The sequence below is a fragment of the Leptidea sinapis genome, chromosome 22 (assembly GCF_905404315.1).
Source record: "Leptidea sinapis chromosome 22, ilLepSina1.1, whole genome shotgun sequence".
NCBI classification, from domain to species: domain Eukaryota; kingdom Metazoa; phylum Arthropoda; class Insecta; order Lepidoptera; family Pieridae; genus Leptidea; species Leptidea sinapis.
The window spans coordinates 10,636,387-10,653,568 of NC_066286.1; the positions used below are offsets into that span (position 1 = coordinate 10,636,387).

The window sequence follows — 17,182 nt, forward strand, 5'->3', positions numbered from 1 at the left end:
GCAAGTTATAGACTCAGCCAAATGGATAAATCTAAAATAAATTATAATTTTCTCCAATACTTAGTAATTTTAAAATGACATTACTATCCGATATAAAATAATTCTATAGTGCTTAAAATGACGCAAGAAAAATGAGTTTCAGTACAAATAATGTGTACTGTATATACTACCGGACCAGATTTGGGATTCCACTTGGATTATGGGTACTCCTCTGCTTAACATACTATTGGTGGTTGATATCAAATATGAGTGTATTGGAGAAGGAACATGTAGTGTACAAAAAACAGTTGAGGATTTCAAAAAGTGTGGATGAGTTAAATCAAATGCCTGTTTACACTGAACTTTCGTATAAGGTACCTGAGGTAAGAATTTCAAATTTATTTTCCAGATTCACCAAGACAATAATTGTGTATTACCTACTTCTCTTTACAAATCTGATTGAAATAATAAGTAAATAAAAATTGAAAATTGAGTTAAATCATTCTGTATTGTTAGCCAACTCAATCAAGCCATCCATAGCAATGATATGTTCTGCTATTTCTTTTTGAGAAATCTCATATTGTTTAGTGACATGATCCAGATGTACTGAAGAAAGCTGACAGTGACCCTATAATCCCTTTTAACATAATCCTAATCTATTAAAAGTTCTTTAGCCTGAAATTTCAGCTAATTTCTTTCCTGGTATAGTTGGGAATACTTCACATGTAATATATATATTTTTTTAACACTGTTGTTGTTCTTTTTGATGAAATTAAGTATGTAATTTAACATATTTCTTAAGTTAAAAGTAAAATTGCAACAAATTTATTTTCAGATACCAGACAATGTGGGTTCATTATGTGAAACAGTGCATATAGCTCTTGTGTGTATGGGAAAGTGTACACGAAATATAACTCCCATGCTCAAATCTCTGTTACATCATAGACAGAATCCGTTACACTTTCATATTATTGTCGATACTATGTCAGAACATGTTATAAGTGCACTTTTTGACACTTGGGAATTGCCTGATGGTATGTCATTTATTTTCAGTTTGAATGAGTATTTGGTTTGATAATACAGTTTGTACACAAATAAAATTTGAAAAACATAATTTTTTGAACAATGAGGTTCTCACGGAACGCCGTGCAGAGAGAGAACCTGAGAGTTGAACAAAGCATATAAGATTTTATAATGGTTGGCTCAGTTGGTTAGAGCACTGGCATGGAACGCCAGAGGTTGTGGATTCGAGTCCCGCATTCACAAAATTTTGTTTGTGTAAATTAATTATATTAAGTAAAAATGTAAAATGGTGTTAAGTAATAAATTTTATCTACACCCATGCTTTACATCCTCTATTAAAAATTCTAAAACAATTAGCTTATTGTCAACAATAAACCACCCAATGTTGTAATAACCATTACATCATCCAAACGAGTGTTGTAATGAAAGTAAGTACAACATTATATCATCCGTTTTCATAATAACACTACTTTGGGTGATATTATGGTTACTAGGACTGGCTTTTTAACGTTAGCAGTAAGCTAACTGTTTCAGAATTGTTTAAAGAATATTCATATAATGGGTGTAGATAAAGTCTTGTATGCAACTGTTGATAATTAGGTATTAAAACACTCATGTGATACTATTATCACATTCGTGTTTAATAGCCCTTATTACACAGCAGTTGCATAAATAACAATTATTATGATCGATATTTTTGACATAAATGGACTCCAAATTTGAATACAGGTTTTTTGTTGATGACCAATACAAAATTTCTTATTTACATAGCCGATGATATACTTAAGGAAATGCAAATCCATTCCATAAATAGCTTCATATTATTGTTCCATGTTTCAGTTAAATATACTCGATATAATGCCCAGAATAGGCTTATCGAAGTGCGGTGGATACCAAACAGTCATTACTCGGGCATATACACCCTGGTCAAACTATTGTTTCCAAGTATACTGCCTCTGAGCTTGAGGCAAGTAATTGTATTGGATTCCGATCTGACATTCCTTTGTGATGTTGCTGAGCTATGGAGTATGTTTAAAAATATGACAGATGAACAGGTAATCCAAATCTTTCCGTAATAAATGTTATCTTATCTTTTCAAACTAACATACTGATTTTGATGTGGTTTATTCATACTGATTTATAAAGAAACAGAAGTCTCGCTGAGTTTTTTGTGCCTCTTCTTCGCAGGCCTGAGGAATTCTTTTTGCCAAGGGATGGTAGATTAAAACTTTAAAAAACTGTATATTAACTCATATGCAATTGGTGTAAATACGACTATTTTCGGAACAATCGGAGGTCCTTCAGGGTGAGTTTTATGAGTTCACGGTTGTGCCCTGCACTGCGTACTTAACTCTCAACGCAGGACATGTCGTCGTCGAACGGTTGGCTCAGTTGGGAGAGTGCTTGGGCGGAATGCGAGTGGTCGCGGGTTTGAGACCCGCATCGTTCATAAAATTTTGTCTTCAAATTTTATTTGTGTAATTGATCCCAGAAGTGAGGGTATCTTTAAAAACATAACAAATATTGAAACAGTAATCGGACAGAGTAATGCCCTAACTAGTCAATGGTTGAAAAGCTTTACCAGTGGGAGGCTCCTTTGCACAGGAAGCCGGCTAGATTATGGGAACCACAACGGCGCCTATTTCTGCCATGAAGCAGTAATGTGTAAGCATTGTGTTTCGGTCTGAAAGGCGCCATAGCAAGTGAAATTACTGGGCAAATGAGACTTAACAAGTCTCAAGATGACGAGCGCAATTGTAGTGCCGCTCAAAATATTTGGGTTTTTCATATGGCGTATCAATTACCATCAGCCGAACGTCCTGCTCGTCTCTTTCCTTATTTTCATAAAAAAAAAAGTCTGTCGACGCCCGGGACATCGCTTTTTATAGACATCTCCACCCTCTCCTCCTCCCACTTTCTCCAGTATAGATATGATATTTCAGTTTATAGGTCTGGTTGAGAATGAGAGCAACTGGTACTATATTGAGAACCACTGGCCTGCCTTGGGTCGGGGTTTCAACACAGGAGTGATGCTCTTAGACCTGCAGAAACTTAGAGCGCTCACAGACTGGACTAAGCTCTGGCAAGATGTCACAACGAAGTACCTGGAAACTCTCAAGAAGACAACCCTAGCTGACCAGGATGTTATCAATGCTGTGTTGAAGACCAATCCAAGTTTTGTGTATAATGTGAGCTGTGTTTACAATGTGCAAATGTCTACGCATACTTTAGCCAAGAATTGTTATGGCGAAGATGTTAATAATGTCAAGGTATGTTTCCACTGGTGAACGATAGGACCTGTTCTATTTCATTTAAATTTAAATTCAAATTCAAAATTTATTCACTCTTAAACTTGAATAAGTTATTAAGTGTTAATAGCATTCAAATGAGTTAGTATAATAACAATAAATTTAGAAACATTAGTCCCAATTTATCATTCAAATAATATTTCACATTATAATAGGCCTTACTTGTTAATTTATTTTTTAAGTTAAGTACCTACATTATTATTTTTTTAATTGGTAATATTTTATTTAATATATCACAATCCTTATAAAGGCCACATATACCTGATGGACGACGAAAACCATGCTACATGGACAAACCGCATTACCAGATATATGTTGCTATTCCTTAAGATGGGAGTAGGTTCTATGCTTGAAGGCCCCTTAGTCATATTAGTTCGCATGAAAAATTCCATTTTAAGTCTCAAAATTAAATTCGCAGTCAGATAGTGGAACGGCAAAACTGTGCTTAAAAATAATGTAAGCACACTTTTCTTCTTAGTCGTGTGTCAACTGTCACTGTCCGAATCAAATCTGAACGGAATAATGTTTTACATTGCTCCTTTTTAACCAAGAATATTTTAAACAACTGGAGTAAATGCGGCAATGTATAGATATATCAGTCGAAGCTTATTATGGTATAATTTGTGGCATGTTCCACATTTCACCTTTGTTTTATACGACGTGATATGCCTATATGTATAGAATGTTATTGGTCTCAGAGCTCAGAGTAGGCCTACTGTCAAATGACATTACCACAAATGGCGTCATAAAGATTTCGCTATTTCAATACTTGATTTATAATATATACCCTATGAACAGACTTCCAACTGTTAAGTGATCAAATGTTGACCAATGGGCATATTACGTTGTTTTATCTACACCCACGCTTTAAATACTCTATTAAAGATTGTAAAACAGTTAGATTATTGCTAACATTAAAACACGCATGAATGTCCTATTAACCATTACATCATCCAAACGAGTGTAGTAATGAAATTCAGTACAACATTACAACACTCGTTTGGATTATGTAATGGTTAATAGGACTGGCTTTTTTAATGTTAGCCGTAAGCTAACTGTTTCAGAATATTTTATAGAGGATTCATATTATGGGTGTAGGTAAAGTCTTGTATGCAACTGTTGATAATTAGGTATTAAAACATATGTGATACTATTATATAAACCCGCATTCGTGTTTTAATACCCCTTATTACACAACTGTTGCATAAATAACTATTAATTTACAGATAATTCACTGGAACTCGCCGAGTAAGTACAACATCAAGATACGCGATGCCGAGTTCTTTAGAAATATTCACCTATCGTATGTTAACTTTGATGGTAACCTGCTCAGGGAAAAACTTCACCGCTGCTGGCAGCATGAAGTGGTGACACATAAGGTGAGCATATTCAAATTCAAATATTTTTATTCAAAATAGGATGTAATATCACTTATTGAAAGTCAAAAACTACCACCCATTCCAAAACCAATGCCTCAGACCTAAGGCTATGGTCATATGTATCGAACGTCATTGATATTGAATATTATTTTTAGACAAACAATTCCGACTTATGTCAAAGTTTTCGCGCCGCCACGAGAGTTAAACTGCGCACTCATATAAACTACATGGACTATAGTTACTCGAGTTTCGACGCTTTTGACGTGACTCTGGCGGTACAGTTGTCTATGGATAGACTGCAGTTTCTCGAGAGGCTTGTCAAGTATTGGGAGGGTAAGTAAGTATGCAAGTATTGTAAAAAGTATTTAATTAATTTGATCACAACTCTCTCTTAAATATGCCATTGAATAGCGGAGTATCCTAACATAGAAGCTCCAATCGCTAATATTGATGTACACATTTGATAACGAAAAAAAAGGGTATTTTTGTTAAGTTTGCCATAGCAATCATCATCGAAATAAGATTCATACAATATGTTGGGAACGGGAGCGAAAACGGGAACCGGAACCGGAACTGGAACAGGACACGAGATAATCTTCAATTTCAAACTTGCTTATTATTTTTAAAAACCCTTTATCTACGCGGACGAAGGGCGCGCGCATCATTTAGTACCAAAAATAGAATTTGAAATTCGTCTTTCAATAGAGTGCCTTGCTGCATCGAAGGGGGTATCCATTTAGACCCACCGCTCAATGACGCGACCACCGCAGCTGGAAAACCGTGAAAGACTGAAATCTGCACATTCGAGCCAAATGTCGACAATGACTAATGCGGTTAGTAACAGTGGGAGGCTCCTTTGCACAGAATGTCGGCTAGATAATGTCCACAACGGCGCGTATTTCTGCCGTGAAGCAGTAATGTGTAAGCGTCATTGTGTTAAGGTCTGAAGGGCGCCGTAGCTAGTGAGATTACTGGGCAAATGAGACTTAACATCTTATGTCTCAAGGTGACGAGCGCAATTGTAGTGCCGCTCTGTAATGGGCAGAGCGTATCAATTATCATCAGCTGACCGTCATGCTCGTCTCGCTTCCTTAATTTAATAAAAAAACCGGTCCAACCGCATAATACTATCACCGGTCTTAGGTACCTACAGTATGACTATTATAGTGAGACTTATACGATATTGTAACTTTATGTTTAAATGCTATGTGTATAGCAAAAATGGCATTGCTTGCGGCGGCGTCGTGTCCCTCAAATATGTGCGAAGGGAAACGATGGCTGGTCCATGCGTCAACTTGTGAACGAGTGCTGCTTTTTGGTGCCAGTTAGACCTGTTATAATATATAAGTAGTTAATAAATCATTGTAGGTATTTGTTGGATGCGATTACTACTTATGACAGTAATCACGACCATCATGTTCACGAAGCATCCTTAAACAATTAATTCAAGCTCTAAAGGTTGATGCATCTAATATAAAAGGCATTTATTTTCTCAAAATTGATTCCTTTACAATTCTTTTTGATGTCATTTCTAATAATGACCAATTGTATAAATATACGATCACTTATATTTATACAATTGGTCTTTATTACTTTTATCAAAATTTAATATTTAAACGCTTTTAACTTTAAACCCAATTCATATATTGGATAAACCTTACAAAGTTATTGGTTTTGTATATAACAGCCATTGTAAAATACTCTATTGACTGAAAAGAATGGCAGTTGAGTTTATTGTATGTTCTTCTCACGAGCGCTACTTTTTCCGAACATATTATGGTAGATTCAATAATTTAATAGAAATATTTATAATGACGATTGAAAAGCACTTATTTTAAGCCTAATTGAATAAATTTTATTTAACTTTAACTTTGAAAAATACTGTATCAAATTTTAGCCACACGGTGCTTTTTTAATGTACAACAATATTAGCAGATTTAGTACGTTCATTTTGTGTTTATTAAAGTTTTGAGTATGTATTCTGTTAAACGGACTTAAAAATAGTACATTACGATACAATTGCTCAAAGTAGGTCGTTCCCGCACGAACGAAGCGGGTGCGGGTTGACCTACGTGCGCACGAGTATCGTATATTAGGTATTTTTCCTATTAAGTTGCGCAAAGATCGACCACTATAATTATTTCCATACATTCCCGCACGCTCATCACATTCCCGCACGCTCAGCTATATTCCCGCACGCTCATGTTATCGTGAGGGAAAGTGGTACTTTGCGAACGCAAATGCATGCGCAAAATCGAACTTTGCGCACGATAATAAAAAAAATAGATTTAAGCTATTTTTACAAGTCCTATATGAACATTAATTATTTTACTTTATTAAATGAATGCTATTAACAGGTCCGCTCAGTGCAGCGATATATCTGTCTGAATGCGAAGTTACGAAGTTTGAGGCTTTCATCGGAGAATGGTCGGATACGCTGAGCTTCAGAACTAATATCGGATACCATCTGGTCTTTAAACACGATAATGTGAGTATTATCGCAATGGAATTCGAAATTGGGCAATATTTATCAATATTATATGTTATACAATTTTTAATTAGGCCTTCCCATATATAAATAACAACTGCCAATGAAATACATCGAAAGGTCACTCTTGATATTCATTCGCTTGGTACAAGTTAGAATATCATCCCCACCATCTGGATATGTGGCGGTCCTCACCAGTGCGGTTTTCAAGGAGCTATCTTCCACTTACTACAAAGCTGTGGAATGAGCTTCCTTGTGCGGTGTTTCCGGGACGATACGTCATGGGTACTTTCAAAAAAAGCGCGTACACCTTCCTTAAAGGCCGGCAACGCTCTTGTGACTCCTGTGGTGTTGCAAGAGAATGTGGGCGGCGGTGATCACTTAACACCAGGTGACCCGTACGCTCGTTTGTCCTCCTATTCCATAAAAAAAATCTCACCAACAACCTACACAACACCCGATGGACAAATGTCTCAAGCTGAAGACAGTTGAAAGAAGCGATGCCTGCACTATCGCTCAAACAGACACTTCTTATACCATTAACTATGTTAACATTACGGTTATGACAGTTTCTAGAAAATTCACTTACGGCCGTTCCCAATATACTATCTACAGATACAGATAAATTACAACCTTCTACGGTCAATAATCTGAAGCTGTCCCAATATACCCGATAAGTCATTCTTATCGCCTTATATTGGGACGCGTGAATTGCAATTTCCATACAAACTTCTATCGCTCGTAAGCTATACGTCGTCCCATTGACAGACAGCGTGTACTAATAAGTTGAGTTACCGTCGATAAGTTTATTGGGGCAGAAAAGTCAACGATAGTTACGATTTTTATTTCAAGTAAGAAAATTATTGGGAACGGCTGTTATGTGCCTAACATAGATTACATTATCAAGAATATATTGAGAAGCAACAGTCAAGATGTTAGTTATCGTTATGTGGATCGGGTATAAGATATCGCACCAATCGCCAATGAACCACCGAGAAAAGATAGTTCTTCAAGATATTATTTTATAATAAGACCTCTTTGGTAGAAATCAAATTGTAATAAGTCGTGGTAAGTTTAAGTTAGTCATGCGTAAGTGTAAGTGAACGTAACTTATTGTTTAAATACCTCCTAATTCGGACGGTTTCTATTGTATATTGCTATTTGTGCTCCTTTTTAGGGTTCCATAGCCAAATGGCACAAAACGGAACCCTTATAGATTCACGTCTGTCTGTCTGTCCGTCCGTATGTCACAGTCACTTTTTTCCGAAACTATTTGAACTATACTGTTAAAACTTGGTAAGTAAATGTATTCTGTGAACCGCATTAGGATTTTAAATAGAAAAAAACAAATTTAGGTGTTCCCCATATTTAGAGCTGAAACTTAAAAAAAAAATCATCAAAAGCATTAGTGTCCATCTATGGATAAGTCTTCAAAAATGATTTTGAGGTTTCTAATATATTTTTTTTCTAAACTGAAGTAGTTTGCGCAAGAGACACATCCAAAGTGGTAAAATGTTGTATATTATGATGTACATTACTATGCACAAATCCACAAAAAATTGGTTTGAACGAGATCTAGGAAATATTTTTAGACGTCATAAATCATATTATCAATATATTATTTGAAAAAAAAAATACACTTTTATTAAAACATCGATCAAAGTTACAACGAACTACAGGAACTTTTATATTATGTTACTTGCTGCTACGGAACCCATGAATGAACATTGCATATTTAATTGCTCTGTATAATATATTGTATATATGTAATATGAGGTGTTTAGTATATTTCATTACGAGTGCGGAAAGCCTGTCATTGCAAAGAGTTCCGACAAATGTGTACCCGAGCCGAGGCACAGCCGAAGGTGAGGGTTGACAGTCGGAACAAGTTGCAATGACGGTTCCGCACGTGTACTGAACAGCTATTTTGAATAATGTTGCGAAAAATGAAGCAATTTAATAGAATAATAAAAACACAATAAACTCAACTAACTAATCATGGAAAATGGCGCCAACCGTAAAAGAATATAAGCAGAGATTTTTTTGTTTTCTTCACCCATTCTGGGTAGGCAAAGGGAACTATACATACAGCCAGTAGATTTTAGTAGTAGAGTTAGTAGTAAGAGAGTAGTTAGTAGATTCAGTAGATTTTTTTTATTGATACGAAATGAAAATGAAATTTAATGAGATAAAATGAAATGAAACCTAGCCATTATACTCATTGAATCAAATCATTTAGTGTGATATTGATACAAATTAGTAGCTTATTTTAGAAATATTTGAATGGATAATAAAAACTTCTATGATTTATTTTTTTTAAGAACTTCGTGGTTTGTTTTTTCTTTTTAATAGAGATTATTTTGACAGTTGGGAAAGATAACGCACTTGTTCGGAAAAAGAGAAAGAGCTCTTGTATGTAATAGCCCACATCCCGAACGCTATACGTCCCTGCAATACGCCACTTTTTGAGCAACTGTATTAAAAAAGTCTGTTTGGTGGCTCTAGGTCCGGTATCCTGTGAACCATCTCCGCAACGTAGCCCTGGAGAACGTTAACACGCCATACGTGTTCCTGATGGACGCAGATTTTGTTCCTATGGCGGGCCTGTACGAGCATCTCCGCGCTGCCATCAAACTCACCAACCCTTATCCACAGAAAAAGGTATGAAAAGAAACTCCGCAATTAGTTAAAAGGCCGCCATATTAGTTACCTCGTGTCACTTAGAAATCAGGTCCTGGAACATGGAAGCCAACCAGTGAGAGTCTCCTTTACACAGGATGGCGGCTAGATATGGATACTACAACGACGCCTATTCCTGCCGTAAAGCAGTAATGTATAAAAATATTTGTGTTTCGGTCTAAAAGGCGCCGTAGCTAGTGAAATTACTGGGCAAACGAGATTTAACATCTAATGTCTCAAGGAGACGAGCGCAATTGTTGTGCCACTCAGAATTTTTGGATATTTCAAGAATCCTGAGTGGCACTGCATTGTAATGGGCAGGGCGTATCAATTACCATCTGCTGAATGTCCTGCTCGTCTTGTCCCTTATTGTCATAAAAAAAAACCCGAAAGCACATCGTCAGGTTAGCACCTTTCATGGGTCAAATAGTCTTACGAAGATCACGTCGAACTTTCTCTAGAGTCATACAATTAGACAACTTCGTACCGGCGTAAAGGAATCGCGACCTTGACTTACTTAACTGTTTTGTAAACAACTTGTTTATTATGAAATTGACAACTACGTACCGGCGTAGAGGAATCTCGACCTTGACTTACGTTTACTTAACTGTTTTGTAAACAACTTGTTTATTATGAAATTGACAACTACGTACCGACGTAGAGGAATCTCGACCTTGACTTACGTTTACTTAACTGTTTTGTAAACAACTTGTTTATTATGAAATTGACAACTACGTACCGACGTAAAGGAATCTCGACCTTGACTTACGTTTACTTAACTGTTTTGTAAACAACTTGTTTATTATGAAATTGACACCTACGTACCGACGTAAAGGAATCTCGACCTTGACTTACGTTTACTTAACTGTTTTGTAAACAACTTGTTTATTATGAAATTGACACCTACGTACCGACGTAGAGCAATCTCGACCTTGACTTACGTTTACTTAACTGTTTTGTAAATAACTTGTTTATTATGAAATTGACACCTACGTACCGACGTAGAGGAATCTCGACCTTGACTAACATTTACTTGACTGTTTTGTAAACAACTTGTTTATTATGAAATTGACAACTACGTACCGGCGTAGAGGAATCTCGACTTACTTAACTGTTTTGTAAACAACTTGTTTATTATGAAATTGTCAACTGCGTACCGGCGTAGAGGAATCTCGACCTTGACTTACGTTTACTTAACTGTTTCGTAAACAACTTGTTTATTATGAAATTGACAACTACGTACCGGCGTAGAGGAATCTCGACTTACTTAACTGTTTCGTAAACAACTTGTTTATTATGAAATTGACAACTACGTACCGGCGTAGAGGAATCTCGACTTACTTAACTGTTTTGTAAACAACTTGTTTATTATGAAATTGACAACTACGTACCGGCGTAGAGGAATCTCGACTTACTTAACTGTTTTGTAAACAACTTGTTTATTATGAAATTGACAACTACGTACCGGCGTAGAGGAATCTCGACCTTGACTTACGTTTACTTAACTGTTTTGTAAACAACTTGTTTATTATGAAATTGACACCTACGTACCGACGTAGAGGAATCTCGACCTTGACTTACGTTTACTTAACTGTTTTGTAAACAACTTGTTTATTATGAAATTGACACCTACGTACCGACGTAGAGGAATCTCGACCTTGACTTACGTTTACTTAACTGTTTTGTAAACAACTTGTTTATTATAAAATTGACAACTACGTACCGGCGTAGAGGAATCTCGACTTACTTAACTGTTTCGTAAACAACTTGTTTATTATGAAATTGACACCTACGTACCGACGTAGAGGAATCTCGACCTTGACTTACGTTTACTTAACTGTTTTGTAAACAACTTGTTTATTATGAAATTGACACCTACGTACCGACGTAAAGGAATCTCGACCTTGACTTACTTAACAGTTTTGTAAACAACTTGTTTATTATGAAATTGACAACTACGTACCGACGTAAAGGAATCTCGACCTTGACTTACGTTTACTTAACTGTTTTGTAAACAACTTGTTTATTATGAAATTGACACCTACGTACCGACGTAGAGGAATCTCGACCTTGACTTACGTTTACTTAACTGTTTTGTAAACAACTTGTTTATTATGAAATTGACACCTACGTACCGACGTAGAGGAATCTCGACCTTGACTAACATTTACTTGACTGTTTTGTAAACAACTTGTTTATTATGAAATTGACACCTACGTACCGATGTAAAGGAATCTCGACCTTGACTTACGTTTACTTAACTGTTTTGTAAACAACTTGTTTATTATGAAATTGACACCTACGTACCGACGTAGAGGAATCTCGACCTTGACTTACGTTTACTTAACTGTTTTGTAAACAACTTGTTTATTATGAAATTGACACCTACGTACCGACGTAAAGGAATCTCGACCTTGACTTACGTTTACTTAACTGTTTTGTAAACAACTTGTTTATTATGAAATTGACACCTACGTACCGACGTAGAGGAATCTCGACCTTGACTTACGTTTACTTAACTGTTTTGTAAACAACTTGTTTATTATGAAATTGACACCTACGTACCGACGTAGAGGAATCTCGACCTTGACTTACGTTTACTTAACTGTTTTGTAAACAACTTGTTTATTATGAAATTGACACCTACGTACCGACGTAAAGGAATCTCGACCTTGACTTACTTAACAGTTTTGTAAACAACTTGTTTATTATGAAATTGTCAACTACGTACCGACGTAGAGGAATCTCGACTTACTTAACTGTTTCGTAAACAACTTGTTTATTATGAAATTGACAGCTACGTACCGGCGTAGAGGAATCTCGACTTACTTAACTGTTTTGTAAACAACTTGTTTATTATGAAATTGACAACTACGTACCGGCGTAGAGGAATCTCGACTTACTTAACTGTTTTGTAAACAACTTGTTTATTATGAAATTGACAACTACGTACCGGCGTAGAGGAATCTCGACTTACTTAACTGTTTTGTAAACAACTTGTTTATTATGAAATTGTCAACTACGTACCGTAGAGGAATCTCGACCTCATTCTTTTTGACATCATTCGAGAAAAATCCTTACGAGTATATATAGAGGCGCACTTGATTGAGTTGCATTCATTTTTCAGTAGGTAACTGAGCGATAAAGTGAACTCAGTCAGTGCAATCACCCAACAAGCGATACAACTTTTCTGAGTTATTAATAAACGTGATGTAAAGTTATTCCAAATTGATTTATTTTTTGTCTTTATCTTACCTTTGTCACTACAGAATCACATGACAGGGAGAAGTTATGTTAACTTTATAATAATATTGACACACTCTTACACAAATTAATTAACCCCAAGCTAGGCATAGCCTGTACTATGGGTACAAGACAACGATATATTTAATACAATATACTTACCTAAACATACATATTCATCGATTAAATGATTGCACCTACCGATATTCGAACCCGGAACCTCTAGCTCAGTAGGCAGGATCACTAAACACTGCGCTATAGAGGTCGTCAAAAAAACTTGGAGTACCTTTACATCGCGTTTATTAATAAGATTACATTATAACACTAGAAATAAGGGATTGCTTGTAACTAATTCTAGTAGGCTTCATAAGATACATAATAGCTTTAAGGGTAAATGTATACACTTCTATAATAAAGTCCCAGCCACTGTTCAGGCATTATCTATAAATAAATTTAAATGTTTTATAAAAAAAATGGCTCTATCGTAAATCCTATTACTCCACTGCTGAATATCTAAATGATCGGACAGCCTGGGGACTAGATTGTGATTATTTTATAGCGATAGAAATGACTGTACAATATTGTATATTTTCATTGAAAAGAGCGCAAAAGAAGAATGCTCGGAGAGTTTCTTGCGCCGCTTCTTCTCTCTTAGAGCGCCATTTGTTTCCGAAGTGGTAGTAGTATCTAGTTGTTATTAGAAATGACATCAAAAATAATTCTAAAGGAATCAATTTTGAGAAAATAAATGCCTTTTTTGCCTTTTTTATGCCTTTTAATCCAGCTAGGGTAGGTATTATTGAAGAACCGTATTAGTTTGTTACGGTATTGGTACCTAGTAAGAAGTATATTACTGACTGCTGTTAATTAATATTATGCAGAATTAAAATCTTGTATTCCGATTCCTGTAGTCCTGGTATGTAACATTACACATGGTATAAATTAACACAATTTAATTTTTGTTATTGTTATATCAATATTGATTACTATTTTTGTAAGTATAAATCATGCTGAAATACAATAAAATTATATATGAGAAACGTTGTGAAATATTTAAACAATTGATTCTTTTGCTTGATCATATTGGCTCAGCCTATATTAAAATATTTATTACGTATCAACTTTAAGATCAATATTAATTAATTTAATATCAATAACTAAAAATTATGTGTCGAATTTTACGAGGAAACGCTGATGCTCCAGATCTTCACGAGCAATTGTGTCGTATACGTGTCCCTAAATTCAGTAATCTTCGCCCACGAAAAAATAAACTTTTCATTTCTCATACTCGGAAAGTAATGTTGTCTTGATCTGATTATTGGGTGGAAAATGCTGCTACCCTCCATAGAGAGGGAAAAACTCATACAAATTACTTTCCACCTAAGGGCCGGAATGAACTTCAAAAATAGAACTGCTTTCAGCTGTGAAGAGTTTTATGTAAAAAAAAACTATTTAAAAAAAAAGCTGCGGCCATGTGACTTTCTAAACAGCCAGTGTGAACTTAGCGCAAACTTCTTTGAGCGGAATAAGCCGCAACAATTACGCGGAGAGTTCCATATTTAAAATTTAAAAAGTCGTCATAAATTGTCCTAATTTGACAATTAATTTTAAATCTTATGATTTAATATCAATAAATAGTTTAGATAAACAACTAGTTTCACCTCATATTCGAAATGAAAAGTAAAGCGCTTAACACGGGTAAAAGAATCAATTCCTACTCGGACTATAGCCGCCCTTGCTGCGCTCGGGCTAAATCGGTCTAAATACCTCGGGAATTGATTCCTTCGACCACTAACAATCTACTATTTCGTGGTACCGCTTCATCGCACCGTTTCCCGAGCCATGGCAACTATACCGCTTTCATTGGCATCTTTCAACGCGCTCGGACAAGAATGCTCAATGGGACCCGTTTAATGATGGTTGGACTTCCCTAGTTTCTGAAATACTAAGGTACGCGCAGATCATCGATATTGTATAATAATTGGGTTCGAATCTCGGTAGGTGCAAGCATTTATATGATGAATATGGATGTATGTATGTTTATATGAATTTATGTATGTTTAAGTAAGTATATTGTATTAAATATATCATTATCTTGTAACCCATAAGACAGGCTTAATATATGCTTAACTTGGGGCAAGATATATTGTGTGAAAAATGTGTGTCAATAATTAATTCAATTATTCTTTTATATTCCTTTTTTGTTTGCAATTTTTCCTTTAAGTGTTTCGTCCAATTAGTGTAAGTGGCACTGCCATGCTAATTGGACAATTAATAAATATCTAACTATTTTAAATAGAAGATATTAAAAACAATGATTTGATATTATACCAGAAATTGTATAAATTGTTTTGTGCTGACTGTACACCATCAACTGCTTCGAGAGATAAAAATAAAATCTCTTAATTTCAGTGTCTGGTGGTGCCGGCATTTGAAACGCAGCGATACCGCGCCTCAGTGCCCCGGTATAAGTCAGCGCTGCTGTCGCGACTGGCGAATCAGCGCGGGGGTGATGTTGCCCCTTTCCGAGCCAGAGAATGGCCCAGGGGTCACCGAGCCACCAACTACTCCAGGTGGGCGGAGGCAACTGCCCCATACGAGGTTACTGATACTTCTATACTTGGTAGATGGTAGAACTAGTTTACAGTTAAAATAACAAACGTAACTGATACGCAATATAAAAAATGAAAAATGATAGTAGAAATTAATAAATAATATTTTATTTATTTATTCGCAAACTCAGCAATTGCATACTAATACACACATCAAAAAGTCTAAGCAACATGTACTAATTTAAATTTTAGGATGGTTTTTCACATTATAACGTTGTATTTTATTTTTAAAATAATATTTTTACGGTCCTATGATGTAAAAAGAACAGCTGTTGTCTCTATAAGTTCTTTTAATAACAGAAATTGACAATATTAGAATATACTGCAGAAACTAAGGTACATTAGCAACTTAACATTTTTTTAACAAAATGAAGTTTCTAAAGAAAATGTATTTATTGTGAAAGAATAGGATAATTTAATACAAAGTATGGCCTCCTCTGCTATTCAGAACTTGTCGGCAACGATTATTCATTGAGTTAATGAGAATGTTTATGCCATCTTGCGGTATTCGCTCCCAATGGAATTGAAGCAAATCCTTCAGCTGTTGGGTTGTTGTCACTCCGTCCAAGTCCTTCAAAACACGTCTCTGGAGCATGTCCAATGCGTGCTCGATGGAGTTGAGGTCTGGCGATTGTGTAGGCCAGGGCAATACCCGGACGTTCTCCGTTGCCAAGCATTGACTGGTTCGCCGAGCTGTATGTGAACGCGCATTGTCATGCATTAACGTAAAATCGGAGCCAAAGGTTTGTGCAAATGGATGGACATAAGGTCTTAGAATATCCCCAACGTAATTTTCAGCGTTCATGTTTCCATCTACAAAAACGAGCTCAGTTCGCCTTGAAGAACACTTCATAATACACGCCCATACCATAACTGTTGAGCCGCTGTATGGATGAACTTCCTGAATGCACCTGAGCCTTTCAGTATTTCCGGGCCGACGGTACACTCGCACCCTTCTTGTATCAGGCCTAAACCCGAATCGCGACTCATCGGAAAACATTTGTCCAAATTTTGCAAATTTAATACGAACAGCTGAAAAATAAAAACATAAAAATAAAACATAATATTATAGCTGTGAAGATGTTATATGAATGTTATCACAAGAAATAAGCGTAAGACGAAAGTAATTATAGTTTTACATAATTAGTTAGTGCTTCTAATAATTAATTAAAATATTTTATATTATTTTAGTTGTCACTAGCATTAAACTAGGCCGGGCCTGTATTTTAATACTAGTTACTTCCAGATACATTGTTTTTTACAGTTACTTCAATACATAAAAGCGGTATATAAGAATTTAACTTATAAAAACAATTTTTGACAGTTCTACGAGAAAATAGATAGCATTTATCTATCATACATATTACTGGTTAGTACTTGAGCGGTCAGTAATAAAATTGAGGGTATTCTTAAAAACATTTGGGTTGACTACAAAGAGGTTATTTTTATAGAATAATATAGTGAGGTATT

General features: G+C 35.6%; 1 protein-coding gene across 1 annotated transcript in view; it reads left to right on the forward strand.

Annotated features, from left to right (window-relative positions):
• The first annotated feature begins 961 nt into the window (after positions 1-961).
• The window catches only part of LOC126970774 (xylosyl- and glucuronyltransferase LARGE2s-like), a 31,551-nt gene continuing 15,330 nt past the window's right edge, over positions 962-17,182 (forward strand). Inside the window, exons 1-5 of the mRNA XM_050816847.1 lie at positions 962-1,013; positions 5,004-5,027; positions 7,048-7,178; positions 9,684-9,839; positions 15,513-15,701. Coding sequence (XP_050672804.1) covers positions 962-1,013; positions 5,004-5,027; positions 7,048-7,178; positions 9,684-9,839; positions 15,513-15,701 — 552 coding nt within the window. The remainder of the gene's footprint in view (positions 1,014-5,003; positions 5,028-7,047; positions 7,179-9,683; positions 9,840-15,512; positions 15,702-17,182) is intronic.